Here is a 12,285-nt window from a genome sequence, read left to right on the forward strand (position 1 = left end):
GTTGACTGACGTTGCGCATTGCTCCCCTCAGCGGTGGCGGGAGCTGACCAGGCCCGTGTGGGGGAACCATCACCTGATCTACCAGGCTGCCGAGGCAGACCTCAAGCAACCGTGCCAGGAGGCTTCCTCCTCCCACGAGAAGGTGGTCATCTACGAGAGCGTGATGTGAGTGCGCACCACTCACGGTGGCGGTCCCGCATGGGACCCCCCCACTTCAACTCCAGTCTGGGGTCAGCCCAAGCACCCCAGGGACGGTCTTCCAGAACATTCTGCTGGTGTGTGTGTGTGTGTGTGTGTGTGTGTGTGTGTGGTTTCGCAGGGGAGGGGGTAGGGGTGAAGGGTGGGAGGGGCTACTGACTTTGCGAATGCCATGACTGCAGAGGCCGTCTCAAAGGACAGTGGGTCTATTAATGAAGGGATGCAATTTCTATGTATCCACCCCACCCAGGGGGGAGGACACTGTGACCCTCTCTGAGTGGTGGGTGTGTACACCCACTGTCCTCTGGGAATCTGTGATCGGACGGGAGGTGGGGTGAGGTGATGGTCGGTCCGAATCTGATAAAACCTGCACAGTGTGTCTGATCTCCAACCACAACAGTTTCTGCTGATTGCCAACCGAGCACTCCCCTCGGCGGATTCTGCAGGCTGGGATAATTTTGGTGTCTTCCCCCTCCTCAACCCCACCCTTCATCTCAAAGTGCCTCCTCCTGAACCTCAGGCCGAATTAGTGTCCTCTGATTATTTATTATATAACATATAATTAATATGTTAAACTTTGGAAAAGACGCACTTCATACCAACTGTCAGCTCCTTGCTGGTTCCACTTGGACAATGCTCGCCCACCTCCTCGCACTCTGCAAACACAGTTCAAATGGCACCCCGAGACCCACCCCCAGGCAGGAGAACATTCTTCCAAATTCCTCCTTGGATTGAATTGGGGACTGTGTAAATCAGGGTAGAGAGACTGGAACCATGTTCCTGCTGCTGGGAATGGAGACAGGAACTGTGCACGGTGCTCCTGGTGAGGGTCTGACCCAGGGATACGGAGACGGGAACTGTGCACAGTGTTCCCTGTGTGGGTCTGACCCAGGGATACAGAGACAGGAACTGTGCACGGTGCTCCTGGTGAGGGTCTGATCCAGGGATACGGAGACGGGAACTGTGCACGGTGCTCCCGGTGTGGGTCTGACCCAGGGATACGGAGACGGGAACTGTGCACGGTGCTCCCGGTGTGGGTCTGACCCAGGGATACGGAGACGGGAACTGTGCACGGTGCTCCCGGTGTGGGTCTGACCCAGGGATACGGAGACGGGAACTGTGCACGGTGCTCCCGGTGTGGGTCTGACCCAGGGATACGGAGACGGGAACTGTGCACGGTGCTCCCGGTGTGGTCTGACCCAGTCTGTAGGGGGTGGAATTGAACGAGAGTTTGTACAGAGTTAATGGGGGAGGCGGGCCACCGCAGAAGTGCTCATTGTGATTGTGCCAATAACAATAGAATTGATTGTACATCAGAGTGATGTAATCACTTTAAAATAAGCACCTTAACATGATACTGTGATTAACTGCACAAATTAACTGTGTGGTTCCTAGAGCACATCTGAGATTTGTGAGTCTTCTGGATTTTCAGTGTGTGAATTGAAATGAATAAAATCTTTTGTCAACTGGTCTCCATAGCAATCCGGTGTCTGCTTTCGGCCTAGGCTGTGCAGCCTGTTTCACAGGGCCTGGTGCTGGACGTTCACTCCTGGCACAACTACTGCCGATCTGCCACTCTCACCCAGCCTGTGGGTGGTTTGTGTAAACACCACGCCCTCCCCCCACCCCGGCCTGCCCGACTTGCCCATTCTCAGCTCCAACTTGAAGCATTCGGGCCGGAAAGACTCCTGATGTTGAGGGGCAGGGTGGAAGAGGGTACTGGTGGAAGGTGGTAGGGAGAGAGGGGGCTCCCAAGAACTGGCCACTGCCTTGTCAGCCTCAAAGCCCTCGCTCACTCCCCAGAGGCCAGGGATGGAGGACGGGCAGGAGTGAGAGGGCTACTGCCCACCCCTCGGTCAGAGGCCCCGGAGAGAAGCAGTTTAGATGTTGTCCAATGAGACTCTCCATCACTGGTTCAAACCCAGGTGGTGGTGGCTGTGATTTTACTGCCCTGACAAACAGGCTCCTATTGAGGGGTGCCCAGGAGGGGAGAGGCCCCCTCAGCCAGTGTCTCAGGAGTATTCAGTGTCATCATTGGACCCACGCTGGGCCGAGAAACCTCACCCCACGCAGGCCTCAAGCTGAGACCAGCAGGCTGCAGCTTTCTGCCACAAAGGCGGTTGCCAGGGAAGAAGCTCTCAGGCATAGCCTGGCACCTACCCTGCTCGGGGTGGGGGAGCTGCATTGTGCTCACAGTCAACCGCTGGCTCCAGGCTAACCACAGTCCAACAGGGGCCCCCCTCAGCCTGGCACAGGAACAGGGCCCCTTTGTCCACTGTATCAGTGCCAACCACAATGCCAAACTAAACCTTCCCTCCAGTCTGTCTCACCTAAACACTGCTGTCATATCTGTTTCTGCCACCACCTCTGGAAACCCATTCGAGGTACCCTGGGTAAAAGCAGACCTTACTGCAGCACAATACAGGCCCTTCAGCCTAAAATCTTGTGCCAACCTTTTGATCTACTCTGTGATCAATCTAGCCCTTCCCTCCTAGACCAGTCAGTGGGTGCTGGGTGCCGTCCCGAATCTGGGGTTGGCGGCTATGTACCTCCATCTTCTTCGATCTTCCAATAGCATCGAGTACAGCCTCTCCTCCAGTTTGTTCTTGCTGGCCGCCTTGGCACCTAGACCAAACCACTGTGTAAAAACACTGGACATATCCCCTAAATTTTCCTTCACTCCGCATAAACCAGGGGTTCCCAATCTGGGGTCCACGACCCTTCAGTTAATGGTAGAGGTCCATGGTATTAAAAAGGGTAGGAACTCCTGCCTTAAACTGATGCCCTCTGGTATTGGCCATCTCTGCCCTGGCTGTCCACTCAATCTGTGCCTCCTATCATCAAGTCATCTCACTTCCTCCTTTGCTCCAAAGAGACAAGCTCTAGCTCATTCAACCTATCCTCATACAGACATGCTCTCTAATCTGGGCAGCACCCTGGTAAATCTCCTCTGCACCTTCTCTAAAGCCTCCACATCCTTACTATAATGAGGTGAGCAGAACTGAACATAATATTCCAGGTGTGGTCTAACCAGGGTTTTATACAGCTGCTATGTTACCCTAAGACATAGGAACAGAATCAGGCCATTCAGCCCATCGAGTCTGCTCTACCATTCCACCATGGCTGATTTATTATCCCTCACAACCTCATTCCCCTGCCTTCTCCTGTAACTAACCTTTGACGCCCTGACTAATCAAGAACCTATCAACTTCCGCTTTAAATATACCCAGTGACTTGGCCTCCACAGCTGTCCATGGCGATGGATTCCACAGATTTGCACCCTCTAAGGAAATTCCTCATCATCTGTTCTGAAGGGGCATGCTTCTATTTTGAGATTGAGCTCTCTTGGTCCTGGACTCCCCCCACTAAAGGAAACATCCTCTCCACACCCCCTCTATTTGGACCTTCCAGTGTTTGATAGGTGTCAATGAGATTCCCCTCGCCATCATTCTTTTAAACTCCAACAAATACAGGCCCAGAGCCATCAAACGCTCCTCATAAATTAACCCTTTCATTCTTAGGATCATTCTTGTGAACCTCCTCTGGACCCTCTCCAATGGGTTCACCCACAAGCTGCTCTAGAAAGCCATCCCATAGGCATTCTACAGACTCTCCCTCTTGGGATCCAGCACCAACCTGATGTTCCCAACCTTCCTGCATATTGAAGTAATGTTGCCCTTTTGACATGCAGTTTTCATCTCCCGTTGTAATTTGTCGACTACAGTCAGAGGCCCATAGACAACTTCCATCAGCGTCTTCTTACCCTTGCCGCTCCTTAACTCTGCCCACAAGGATTCTACCTCTTCCGATCCTATGTCACCTCTAAGGATTTGATTTCATTTTTTAACAGAACCACACAACTCCATCTACCTGCCTGTCCTTTTGAAACAATCTGTATCCTTAAATGTTAAGCTCCCAACTATAATCTTTCAGCCTTGACTCAGTGATGCCCACGTTGTACCTGCCAGTCTCTAACTGTGCTACAAGATCTACCTTATTCCGTATACCGCATGCTTTCAAATATTACACTTTGTCCTGTATTCATCACCCTGTTCGATTTTGCAATACATCCCACCGACTGCAATTTTCCCATCTGCCTGTCCCTCCTTACAGTCTCACTACACTCTGCATGTACTTGAATACAAAGTGCCCCCTCAGTCTTGTGACCCCAAGTTCCCATCCCACTGCCAACTTAGTTTAAACCTTCCACAGCAGCTCCAGCAAACCTGCCCACTGGGATATTGGTCCCCCACTGGTTCAGGTGTAATCTGCCCTTTTTGTACAGGTCATACCTTCTCCAGGCTATTGAACTCAGTCGCTGCTCTTGAACTCAATCCGACTAACAAAGGTCAACAAATCATATGTCTCCTTTACAACCCTATCAATTCATGTGACAATTCTGTGGTATCTATGGATGTGGAAATCAAGATTTCCCTTTGCTCCACACTGCCACGAATCTGGTCTTTAACCCTGTGCTTTGATTTTATCTCCCTGAAACTTTGCCACTCTGTTCGGCCCTGTGTTCCTTCACATTTCTTACCTGGGAGAAGGGTTTGACTATCTTCCCCATTCATGACCCTCATAGATGTCAGATCTCTCCTCAGCATCCACCGCTCCACAGGAATCAACCCAAGTTTGTCCAGCCTCTCCTTATAGCCCACAGGCAGCATCCTGGAGAACCTCGTCTGCACCCTCGCCAGATCCTTCACTACTGGGGCATTAGAGTCAAAGGCACATCAATCCCCAGAGGCTGCTGACAAGAACAGATACTGAACAGTGGGGGGGTTTCTGCCGAGTGCCCGCACTGACTAAACCTGTGGGAATGCAGCAATCATCCCAACGACACTTTGGGGAATGGGTTGGTGGGTGCGAGCCTCCTGTCGTGGAGCGGTCAGGCTGCGATGGCAACAGGCAAGTCCTTGCAGCTCAAGGACTGAGGCTGGCTCAAAGGTGGTTCAGGCGAGCCAGCTGGCGGGACGCCAGCCTGTAATCTAATCACAGCTGTTACTTGTGAAACGTTACCAAGGGTCAAGGCCAGATAAAGCTCTCAGCAGTTACAACCCGCCTGACCTTGCCCGAGGGTTAATGACAGGGTTCATGAGCTCTTGCACGTCTCCGGGCTGCCAGAAACTCGGAACCCACAACGCAGGCCTCTCACAGGAGCTGGGGACCCACGCACAGCAAGCTCCCACGGGAGGAGGGTCACGACCAAGTGACGGGAAAGAGCGTGGAGGGCTGTGTGAAGGTGCCACGCTGGACTCGGGGTTGCGCCCTGCTGGACGGCAGCGTGCAGCACGACTGCAAAGGTGCTGTGCAGCAGCTGACATCAGGGAATGACAGTCATGCACTACTGCGAAGGTGCCATACAGGAGCTAACATCTGACAGGGAGACAGGACAGACCCACGTTACAGTGAGATGCTGTACGGGATCTGACATCTGACACAAAGACAGGACGGTCCCACCTTACAGTCCAAAACCATTTATTATTCCCACAAGAGCAAATGTGTAAACACCTTTTCTGTGAGATTACAAAAGAACAGAGACCTTCAGCCCAGAGACGAGGTGGGCATCTGGTAACCACTGGCCTCACACCCAGTGAGCGGCAGGCGATATCGCACAGCAAACATTTACAAGCCCAGTTGCCGACTGTGTCCTCGTTTCACACACACGTCCCGACCAGAGCTCCCTCAACCACCACAGCACTCCACACGGAGAGGAGAAAGGGGAGAAAAGGGGTGGGGGGTGAGGGGTGAGGGGTGGAGAGAATGGTCTGACAGAGGGGAGGTGCTGAGGGAGGCCAGAAGGGACAGGGGTCCCAGGGCTCGACTCTTTCCCCCAACCCCCAACCCACAGCACGCAGGCACCTGAGGAGCTGCAGGTGGGAGGTGGGGAGAAGGGCCGGGTCTCGGTAGCCAGTGCGACGTGGAGCGAGTGGGGCAGGGGAACCCACTGAGGGACAGAAACGCATTGGGGAGGGGAGGTAGTGACAGGGTGCCTGAGGGGAGGTGCTGGCCGTCCCGGGATGGAAGAGCCAAGCATCAGGCCGGGGGACCGGTCCTCAGCACCAGAAGCCACAGACACGTCTACTCCTCCTTCTTGTGGGTCGGTCTGTCAACCTCCGACTGTGTGGGGAGAGGAAGGGAGAGGGGGTCAGCAAGAAACAGACGCTGGGAATCTCCTCCCTTCACCCTCCATTCCCTACCCCCTCTCTCACCCCTGGTTTCCTCCCCTCCCCACTCCTCTTCCAAGGTATCCCCCCCTAAATACCCCCCACCCATCTTCAGGATCCCCACTTCCCCCTTCCCATCACCCCTCTGCCCTTCCCACCGGACAACCCCCACCCAGGATACCCATCGCCATCACTCCTCAACCTGGGATATCCCGCACTGCCACTTCTCCTAGACGAACCCACTCAGAAACAACCCCCCACCCTAGTCCACCCCTTTCCCAACCCAATCCCTGCCTGGACGAGAACCCGTCGTTTCTCGGCGAGGGCCAGACCCACCTGGAGCCGGGAATGCTCCTCCAGCAGCCGATCGTACTCCTTTGTCAGACCCTCCGCCTGTCGCTTCATCGCTGTCAGCTCGTTCTCCGAACGCTGCAGGGCTGCGGGGAGCAGAGATGTAAGTCTACGGAATACCCTCGTCTGGAAAAACAGCCCCTGGTCCCGGAGCTCTCCACCTCCTCGCCACGAGAACATCGCACCCCAGCCCCCCAGCCCATCCCCGACTCCAGAAACCACAATTTGAAATAGTGACAGAGCGTGACATGTTGAAGGGTGGGACACATTCGAAAAGAACAAGTCTTTTCTGGCAACACACATCAAAGTTGCTGGTGAACACAGCAGGCCAGGCAGCATCTCTAGGAAGATCTCTTACTAGCTCTTCTTTCAGTTAGTCCTGACGAAGGGTCTCGGCCCGAAACGTCAACAGTACCTCTTCCTAGAGATGCTGCCTGGCCTGCTGCGTACACCAGCAACTCTGATGTGTGTTGCTTGAATTTCCAGCATCTGCAGATTTCTTCGTGTTTAAGTCTTTTCTGGAGCAAGTTTTATTATTTGCCAATAAAAAGAAGGGAGGCGTAAGCAGAGCAGCTGTTGTTGAAGTGGGCCGGTGTTAGAATGGCCAGGCTTGGGAAAGCACAGGCAGAGGTTCCATTTTGTTTGCACAAAGCTAGTGCGCTGAGAATCGGTCCAGAGTCGTGGTATCTCCTTCGTGCGAGATGTGGGAACTCTGGGAGACCTCCGGTCTCACTGATAACTAAATCTGCACAAAATGCAGCTCCTTAGAGACCATGTTAAGGAACTGGATCTTTGTCTCATATGGGAGACTGAGGAAGTGACAGAGAGGGGCTGCACAAGGAAGTAGTCACCCCCACGTTGCAGGAGACAGGTTCCTGGGTGACAGTCAGGAGAGGGAAAGGGCAGAGTACCCCTGCGGCCATTCCCCTCAATTAGATTATACTGTTTTGAGTACTGTTGGGGGAAAACGACCTACCAGGACGAGCCCATAGCAAGCAAGTCTCTGGCACTGAGTCTAGCTCTGTAGCTCGGAAGTGAAGAGGGGAGAGGAGGAGTACAGTAGTGATAGGGCGATTCCGTAGTTACAGGAGCAGGCGGGAGATTCTGTGGAGGTGAAAGAGGCACCTGGATGAGATTTTGCCTCCAGGTGCCAGGGATGTCTTGGATCGGGTCCACAAGGTGGGAGGGTGAGCAGCCAGAAGGCATGGCACATATTAGCACCAACAACAACTGTAGGAAAAGGGAGGAGGTCCTGAAGAGAGAAAATAGGGAGTTAGGTAGGAAGCTGAAAAACAGGACCAAGGGTAGTAATCTCTGGATTATTCTGCCACACGCCATTGAGGGCAAGAATAGGATGATTTGGCAGACGAATGTGTGGTTGAGGAATTGGTGCAAGGACAGGGTTTCAGATTTCTGTATCATTGGGATCTCTTCTGGGTAAAAAAAACAGAAGGTTACAAATGAACCTGAGGGGGACCAATATCCAGGTGGGCAGGTTTGCTGGAGCTGTTGGGGAGGTGTATTAAGACTGTAAGTAAGGACAGGTAGATGATAGGGCAAAATTGCAGTCAGTGGGATGAGTTGAAGTGTAACAGGGCTAAAATCAAAAAGTGTGATGAATATAGGACTGAAGGTGTTACATATTTGAATGCATGCAGTGGACATAATTGTAATGCAGTTAGGCATCACTGAATCGTAGCTTAAAGATCATAGTGGGAGCTTAAAATCCAAGGATACACATTCTATCGAAAGGCAGGAGACCAGAGGGGGTGGGGTGGCTCTGTTGGTAAAAAAAAAGAGGTGATATAGGATCAGATGATACAGAATTTTTGTGGGTGGAATTAAGAAACTGCATGGGTAAAAAGACCCTGATGGGATTATATACAGGCTCCCAAAGACTAGCCAGGATGTGGGCAGGTATTTTGGGAAAATCAGGTTGGTGGTGGATCCCAGAAAAGAATCTGTAGAATGCCTATGCGATGGCTTTTTAGAGGAAGTCAATTGGGTAAAGGCAATTCTGGCTTGGGTGTTGTGTAATGAACCAAATTTGATTAGGGAACTTAAGGTAAATGAACTCTTTGGAGGCCGTAAACATAGATGATAAGAGTTCATCTTGCAACTTGAGAGGGAGGAGCAAGTCAGATGTATCAGTATTACACTGGAGTAAAGGGAACCACAGAGGCACAAGAGAGGAGTTGGCCAAAGTTGACCAGAAGGGGACACTAGCAGGGATGACGGCATAACAGCGATGTCTGGAGTTTCTGGGGTCAATTGGGATGGTGCAGAATAGATACATCCAGAAGATGAAGTAGGATTCCAGCGGGAGGATGAGGCATCTGTGGGTGACAAGGGAAGCCAAGGACAACGTAAAAGCAAAAGAGAGGGCAAATAATAGAGCAAAATTTAGTGGGCAGTTAGAGGATTGGGAAAAACAATAGAAGGCAACTAAAAAAGCCGTAAGGAGAAAGAAGATGAAATATGACGGGAGGCTAGCCAGTAATATCAAAGAGGATACCAAAAGTCTTTTTTCAGATATATAAAGAATGGATATCAGACTGCCGGTAAATGACATTGGAGAGGCAGTAATGGCAGACAAACTTAATAAGTATTTTCCATCAGCTTTCACTGTGGAAGACACTAGCAGTATGCCAGAATTTCAAGAGTGTCAGGGAGCAGAAATGAGTGTAGTTGCTATTACTAAAGAGAAGGTACTCGGGAAGCTGTAAGGTCTGATGGTAGATAAGTCATCTGGACCTGACAGACAGATGACAGACAGACAGACAGACAGAACCACAGGGTTCTGAAAGAGGTAGCTGAAGAGATTGTGGCAGCATTGGTAATAATCTTTCAAGAATCACCAGATTCTGGAATGGTTCTGGAGATTTGTAGACTGACTACAAACTTGCAAATGTCAACTCCACTTCTTCAGAAGGGAGGGATGCAGAAGGCAGTTATAGGCCAGCTAGCCTGACATCAGTAGTTGGGAAGATGCTGGAGTCCATCATTAAGGATGATGTTTTGGGGGTACTTTGAGGCAGATAATAAAATAAGCCAAAGTCAGCATTGTTTCTTTAAGGGGAAATCTTGCCTGACAAATCTGTTGGAATTCTTCTGAGGAAGTAACAAGCAGGACAGACAACGGAGAATCAGTGGATGTTGTGTACTTGGATTTTCAGAATGCCTTTGACAAGGTGCCGCACATGAGGCTACTAAGCAAGATAATAGTATTATAGGAAAGACATTAACACGGATAGAGCATTGGCTGACTGGTAGGATGCAAAGAGTGGGAATAAAGGGGGCCTTTTCTGGGTGGCTGATGGTGACTAGTGGTGTTCCACTGGGGTTGGTACTGGGACCAATTCTTTTCACTTTATATGTCAATGATTTGGATGACGAAATTGATGGCTTTGTGGCCAAGTCTGCGGACAATAGGAAGATGGTGGAGGGGCGTGGGGCGTTGAAGGAGTAGAGTGACTGCAGAAGGACTGAGATTGGGAGAATAGGCAAATGGAATTCATTGCAGGGAAGTGTGTGGTCATGTACTTTGATGGAAGGAATAAAAGCGTAGATAGGGAGAAAATTCAAAAGATCAGAAGTACAAAGATTCCCTAAAGTTGGGTCGGCGGTAAAGAAGGCAAATACAATGTTAGCATTCTTTTGGAGAGGACAGAACACAAGAGGAAGAATGTGTTGCTGAAGCTTTCTAAGGCACTCGTTAGACTGCACTTGGACTACGAGGAGCAGTTTCAGGCCCCAAATCGAAGAGAATACGTGTTGGCATGAGGGGGGCCCAGAGGAGGCTCACGAGAATGATTCCAGGAATGACAGGGTTAATGTACGAGAAGCATTTGATGGCGCTGGGCTGTAGTTTAGATGATGGTGGGGAGGGGATCTCAATGAAACCCATTGCCTAGATAGAGTGGCTGTGGAAGGGTTGTTTTCTGTAGTAGGGGAGTCTAAGACCAGAGGACACGGCCTCAGAATAGAAGGACGTCCATTTAGAACTTAGGTGAAGAAAAACTTCTTTAGCCAGAGGGTGGTGAATCTGTGGAATTCACGCCACCAATGGCTGTGGAGACCATATCACTGAGTGCATTTAAAGTGCAGGTTGAGAGGTTCCTGATATGTAAGGATGTTAAAGGTTACGGGCAGAAGCAAGAGAATGGAGTTGAGAGGGAAATGGATCAGCCATGATGGAATGGCGGAGCCAGCTCGATGGGCCGAATGGCCTAATTCTGCTCTCATGTCTTATGACCTAAACCGGACCCAGGTCCCACCTCCGCACCGCCAGAACGGACCCAGGTCCCACCTCCGCACCGCCAGAACGGACCCAGGTCCCACCTCCGCACCGCCAGAACGGACCCAGGTCCCACCTCCGCACCGCCAGAACGGACCCAGGTCCCACCTCCGCACCGCCAGAACGGACCCAGGTCCCACCTCCGCACCGCCAGAACGGACCCAGGTCCCACCAGAACAAACTCACATCCCACCCCACAGTGCCCTCCCCGAGAAACCATCAGACCCAGTTTCCTCCCCCCAGAAGCAACCTTCAAACCCAGTAGCCCCACTCCAGCCTCCCAGAAACAATCGCTGGACCCAGCTTCCTCCCCCACAAGAATAAACAGCCAGACCAAGAGAGGGCAGGAAGCGCAGAGGGAAGGTGGATTTGGGGTCTAGGAGCACTGAGCGTGGGGTGGGGTGTGGTGTGGTGTCTGCTAACCTCTCTGGGCAGTTGCTGCCTCCTCCTTCAGGAGGCTCAGCTTGGCCTGGAGGCTCTGGTTCTCTTCCTCCAGCTGACTGGCCTCTCGGGTCACTGGCTCCACCCCAGCCTCCTTCAGGGCCTGGAACAGACACACCGTGAGCACCAGCTCAAACCCCCACCAAACCTGGCACTCCCACCTTCCTCCTCACACCTACCACCAAACCCACACCCAACCCAGCACTCCCTCCTCACCCCTATCCCATACCCAACCCAGCCCGGGCCTGGGCCCACACCCAACCCAGCACTCCCTCCTCACCCCTATCCCATACCCAGCCCGGGCCTGGGCCCACACCCAAACCAGCACTCCGTCCTCCCACCCCCTCCCCCCCCCACCAAACCCAGCCCAGGCCTGTGCCCACACCCAAACATAGAACATAGAATAGTACAGCGCAGTACAGGTCCTTCGGCCCACAATGTTGTGCCGACCCTCAAACCCTGCCTCCCATATAAGCCCCCACCTTAGATTCCTCCATATACCTGTCTAGTAGTCTCTTAAACTTCACTAGTGGACTAGTGAATTAATGGGCCCACACCCAAACCAGCACTCCCTCCTTCTCAAACACCCTCCACCAAACCCAGCCCGGGCCTGGGCCCACACACAAACCAGCACTCCCTCCTCACCCCCAACCCCCACCAAAACCCAGCCCGGGCCTGGACTCACACCCAACCCAGCACTCCCTCCTCACCCCCATCCCCCACCAAACCCAGCCCAGGCCTGGACCTACACCCAACCCAGCACTCCCTCCTCCTCAAACACCCCACCAAACCGAGCCCAGGCCTGGACCCACACCCAAACCAGCACTC

The 12,285-nt window shown here is 52.3% G+C and overlaps 2 protein-coding genes across 3 annotated transcripts in view; one reads left to right on the forward strand and one right to left on the reverse strand.

Annotated features, from left to right (window-relative positions):
• The window catches only part of LOC134339103 (creatine transporter-like), a 51,644-nt gene extending 49,975 nt beyond the window's left edge, over positions 1-1,669 (forward strand). The window contains exon 13 of the mRNA XM_063035411.1: positions 32-1,669. Within this exon, the coding sequence (XP_062891481.1) occupies positions 32-169 (138 nt within the window). The 3' untranslated portion in view covers positions 170-1,669. The remainder of the gene's footprint in view (positions 1-31) is intronic.
• A 3,975-nt stretch (positions 1,670-5,644) lies between these two features.
• Positions 5,645-12,285, reverse strand: part of bcap31 (B cell receptor associated protein 31) — a 44,442-nt gene continuing 37,801 nt past the window's right edge. For both annotated transcript variants that reach the window (XM_063035413.1, XM_063035414.1), the window contains exons 6-8: positions 11,440-11,560; positions 6,705-6,805; positions 5,645-6,321 (exon numbers count right to left, since the gene is read on the reverse strand). In XM_063035413.1, coding sequence (XP_062891483.1) covers positions 6,283-6,321; positions 6,705-6,805; positions 11,440-11,560 — 261 coding nt within the window. In that variant the 3' untranslated portion in view covers positions 5,645-6,282. The remainder of the gene's footprint in view (positions 6,322-6,704; positions 6,806-11,439; positions 11,561-12,285) is intronic.

The sequence above is a fragment of the Mobula hypostoma genome, chromosome 28, assembly GCF_963921235.1.
Source record: "Mobula hypostoma chromosome 28, sMobHyp1.1, whole genome shotgun sequence".
Classification (NCBI taxonomy): domain Eukaryota; kingdom Metazoa; phylum Chordata; class Chondrichthyes; order Myliobatiformes; family Myliobatidae; genus Mobula; species Mobula hypostoma.